Source organism: Halyomorpha halys, unplaced genomic scaffold (genome assembly GCF_000696795.3).
Source record: "Halyomorpha halys isolate HHAL.00 unplaced genomic scaffold, Hhal_1.1 Scaffold72.1, whole genome shotgun sequence".
NCBI lineage: Eukaryota > Metazoa > Arthropoda > Insecta > Hemiptera > Pentatomidae > Halyomorpha > Halyomorpha halys.
Window position 1 is genome coordinate 264,027 of NW_027109364.1, and position 5,324 is coordinate 269,350.

At 24.2% G+C, this 5,324-nt stretch overlaps 1 protein-coding gene across 1 annotated transcript in view; it reads right to left on the reverse strand.

The window, feature by feature from the left end:
- ergic53 (protein ERGIC-53) overlaps positions 1 to 5,324 on the reverse strand; it is a 32,001-nt gene that overhangs the window by 24,180 nt on the left and 2,497 nt on the right. The window contains exon 4 of the mRNA XM_014438996.2: positions 3,735 to 3,907. Coding sequence (XP_014294482.1) covers positions 3,735 to 3,907 — 173 coding nt within the window. The remainder of the gene's footprint in view (positions 1 to 3,734; positions 3,908 to 5,324) is intronic.

Sequence of the window (5,324 nt, forward strand, 5' to 3'; positions counted from 1 at the left end):
TTTAAAAAATTAAAAATTTTAATTACAAATCAATTTAACAATATTATCACTCTCTTATTACAACAAAATTTGGATATAACAATATAACTGGATACAATTTATTTTATTTTAACAATAAATTATATTAAATAAATCAAATTGTATCCTTATTAAGTATCAACATTCTTTATTATATCAATAGTCCAACATTTCTGCCAATTCGGCCATCCTCACCTCAAGGACAATCTTAAACATAAATTCACACCTCACTTCTAAATTTAAAAAATGTTTTACAGTGTATTTTGCCCAGGTCATCAAATTCAAGTCGAAATCACCTTATTTTTTTAGAACTTCATTAATTTTTAAAACTTTAATATTAGATTAAAAATACACTATCTATAGTTTATCTAATAGTGTATAGTGTATTTTTAATCTAATATTAAAGTTTTAAAAATTAATGAAATTCTAAAAAAAAAAAAAATAGGATGATTTTGACTTGAATTTGATGACCTGGGCAAAATGGCCTGTAAAACATTTTTTAAATTTTGAGGTGTAGATAGTTGACCGTAGATTAATGATTGGAGAAGTTTGTCGGGGGGTGCGGTCAGCAAAGAACAACATAAATAAACTAAACCATATTTATTTATTTTATGCCAGTTTTTATTTATTTATTTTAACCATATTTATTTATTTTTAAATTTTGAAGTGGGGTGTAAATTTATATTTAAGATTGTCCTTGAGGATGGTCAAATTGGTCGAAATGTTTGACTATTTATATAATAAAGAATTTTGAGACTAAATAAGGATACCGTTTGATTTATTTAATAGATAAATAACAGTCTCAAGAACTTGAATAAATAATATATTTTGATACTATAATGACCTTTTTATGTATTTAACCTCATATATAATCTCCGTTCTTGGGTATCTTGTTTTAACGAATATGTTGATTATGTAAAATTATTATTTCTTTTATTAAATAAAATTTTAAAAACATTATTAATTAATTACTGATAAATAAAAGTAATAGCAATCGAGTTTACATATAGCAGATAAAGATAGCATGAACATAGATGACAGTATGTTATCTGCTATCATTATCATTACCTATCGTTATCTGCTATCATTATCACGATCTGTTACCTGCTATCACAATCTATTCTTACATTTCTTATATTCGCTATTCATCATCACACATGAGCAGCCAAGTGATTAATAATAACAAATACTAGATAAATTATCAATAATTAACTTGGTTTGGCACTTGTAACTTGATTTTCATATATTTTGTCAATTATTTCAAATTCTCATTAATTATATCGGTATTAACTATTTTATCTTTACTATCTCAGAACACTTATTTTAACTTTAATTATATTCTCATCATTTTTTAAAGATTCGTTTAATTTTTTTTAAAAAAAAAGGAAATATACCCTTATCTCGTTAATCTGTTAATCTGTTACAGCTCAGCTAATGGCCGACATGATTGGGTTGAAAAGTAGGCTAGATTTAATAAAAACAAACTAAAATGACCGAGCCCTGATTACTTTCTACAATAAAAATTTTATATTAATGTTTAATTTTAATGTTGGTTTATTATTTTAAAAAATTAACCACAACAATCAACAAAATACGATAAAAAAAAAAAAAAAAATCTGTCCATCCACCAACCAGTATTTTTTCTGTAACTACTAAATTGTTTATATTTGTAAGATTTAGCACTAAGGTCACAACTAGCTCCATAATGATTCGTAAAACTCGTCATTAAAATCTGCTACTTTGTCTCAAATTGGTGTGATTAGAAACTTATGCCCATTATCTCGGCCATTTATGAAAATAGATGAAAAATATAAAGTGCATTGAAATCACTATCCCAAAGCCTTAAAATAAAAAAAATTTTAAAAAACATAAAAAAACTAACGGGTAGACCTGTTCTATTACTTTTTTTTTCATTATGTTTTTGATAAAAATGATTGATTTTGTACTAGGTTTTGAACTGTATTTTATGAAGTTTATTTGTGAAAAACTCGAAAAGTAAACATAGTCTGATAGTTAATTATGTATGTATTCATTTGAAAGATAATTATATTCCCTACAAAACATCAAAATCCATGTTCTCTGCAGATTCCAATGGACATTCACTTTCTAAAAAGGTTTTTGAATAATTCAAAAACTAATTATCATCAAAAAATTCCAAATACTCGTATGAAAGATAGTTAAATTGTCTAGCAACTTAAAAAAAAAAAAAGAATTATCCAGAGCAATATTAAAGGAGAAACCATAAAAAACTTTAGTACTGGGTTGTGCGTCTCAAGCAGTAACTAAAACCCCGTGATTTAACACAATGGATATATTTTTTTTTTATAATGAGTCCAAAACATCTTTTTATTTTTTATTATTAATTTATATAATAAATATATAAGAACATTAGTTGACCGCATATAATTAATGAAGAAAGATGGGCAAAACAGGTTGCTCATAATAGTTAAGAAATAGATCATAAATAGAGAGATACATACATAAATAAATAGTACAAAATAAATAATAAATAATCATAAAACTAAATAAATAATTTATTAAATAAATCAAAAATTTGTATCTTTTTTTTGTCTCAACACTTTTTATTTTTCACCAGTCCAACGTTTCGGCCATTTTAGCCATCCTCAAGGACATCTTCAATTATAATTTCTTCCTCACATTAATTTAAAGTTACTTTTGCAGGCTATTCTGCCCTTTATTTTAAGTTAAAAGCCTATTTTTTAAAATTTAAAATCATTAATATTTAATTTTTCTTATATAAAATTATCCACAACAAATTCACTACCATATAACAAAATCTTTTGTTAGATGTTATTTATTTATGTTTTTTATTATAGATGTTAGTTATGTTTTAATTATTGTTAAGAAGAATTAAATATTAATGATTTTAAATTTTAAAAAATAGGCTTTTAACTTATAATAAAGGAAATAACCTGGGCAGAATAGCCAGCAAAAGTAACTTTAAATTAATGTGAGGAAGAAATTATAATTGAAGATGTCCTTGAGGATGGCTTAAATGGCTAAAACGTTGGACTGGTGAAAAATAAAAAGTGTTGAGACAAAAAAAAGATACAAATTTTTTATTTATTTAGTTTTATGATTATTTATTATTTATTTTGTACTATATATTTTTGTATGTATCTCACTATTTATGATCTATTTCTTAACTCTTATGAGCAACCTGTTTTGCCCATCTTTCTTCATTAATTATATGCGGTCAACTAATGTTCTTATATATTTATTATATAAATTAATAATAAAAAATAAAAAGATGTTTTGGACTCATTATAAAAAAAAAATATATCCATTGTGTTAAATCACGGGGTTTTAGTTACTGCTTGAGACGCACAACCCAGTACAAATGTCAGTCAAACATTTGTTAACAATAGTTTTCTTATACTATTTTGATACCTTTATTGACTGCCACCCAGACTATCTTCCTACAATAATAATTAATATTATTAGTACTAAATAAATAGAACTGAAAATAGTACATAAATATTTTTTGTATTATTTTGAGCAACCTTTTTTTTTTATTGCATTATCTTCCTTCATCGAGATAATAAAAATTAATTGATATTATAAATAATAAGCCATTATATAATAATTTACATATTTTTTCAATGGAGTTCTCTATATGCAAAGGAGCTTAATATTAACAATTCCTAAACTGCAGAAAGTTAACAATATACTGAGAGTATATCGTTACTACTTACTTGGCATGGTCGTATTCTTTAGTTCCATCGTTAGCCATGGCCATGATGTAAGGATTGTTATGCTTATTATCATTATCAAATGAGTCAAAGAAAATACCAAGGCCGACCCATTTATCAGAGCTTCCAAACACTGGACCGTCGTATGCTCCTTTGTTTTCAACGTACCAGAATGCCTAAAATGATTAAATAATAATTAAACAATTAACAAAAAATATTATTCTAATTAATCTCATTGATAAAATCTCATTTTTACAACACTTAAAAAAATTTTTTAAAATGTACATACATTTTCTTTAATAAGTGTTCTAAAGTTTTCTGTTTTGTATAAACAACTGTCAATCAAACAATATACATTACTGATTTTTTAAATTAAAAAAATTGATTTTAATTTAATTAATTTTTTATCAAAATTATTTAATTAATATAAAATTAAAAAAAAAGTTATTTAACATTATCACTCCCTAACACAAAAAGCAAATAGATGACTAATAAGAACAACAAGTAATGCCAGGAATAAATTAACACTTAAGTGCTGAATGCATAATGCTGCTTTGAATGATTAGTTAGTGACTGACTGATCTTACAAATATATATCCAAAGAGAAAGAAATATATCAAGAATTAAGATGAAAAAGAAAAAGATATACAGAAGACTGGCTTATCTGAATTAATTAAAACCAAAGAGGTACGGATAAGTGAAAAATTTGGATAATAAAACAGGATAAAATGTAATAAATAAATTTAAAAAGAAACTCTATAAATTAAACAAAATTTGAAAATAGTTAATTATATATGTATTAATAGTTGACCATACAATTTAAAATATGAAGATGGTCAGTGTACAAAAACAACTAAGAACATTATATACAAATAAAAAGAAGGAAGAAATAAAATAGTATCAATATAAAATACACTGGAGCATTTTATATTAATACTATTTTATTTCTTCCTTCTTTTTATTTAATTTTCTTTTTTGCTTATTTTTTTACATAATATTTATCCTACCTTAATTTACCTTATTGTATCTTATAGTTGTAATGTTCTTAGTTGTTTTTGTATCTTTTAGCCCTGATGAAGCCCTACAAAGTGGGGTCAAAAACTTTGGACAATAAATAGTTATGACTATTTTGTTCTTTTTGACCCAAACCCTGACCATCTTCTTCGTAATTTAAAATAGTTAATCACTATTTAGAAATTATTTATTTATTCAAAAAAGCCTTTTTAAAGATTTAGACAACATCTTAATATTTTTAACTATTTCTTTTTATACATATTACTTCAGAGAACATAAAAAGGTGGATTACTTCACAGTAGTGCTAAGCACATCAGCACTAAATTTAGGAAAAAATACAATTAAAGGTTCTCTCTTTTAGGGGAATTACAAGTTTATATTTTTTTTTCGACTGAACAGATTAAGATTTTATATCTAAATATAAATCACTTGGTTCTGTTGGATATATATAAAAACTTCTAATCAAAATTTTTAAAAAAATCTTGGATTAGAAGAGTCCACTGTATCTCAAAGAAAGAAAAACATATTCACTTTAATCGATTAGTTCTAAATTAATTTAATTACAAAAAATAATAATAT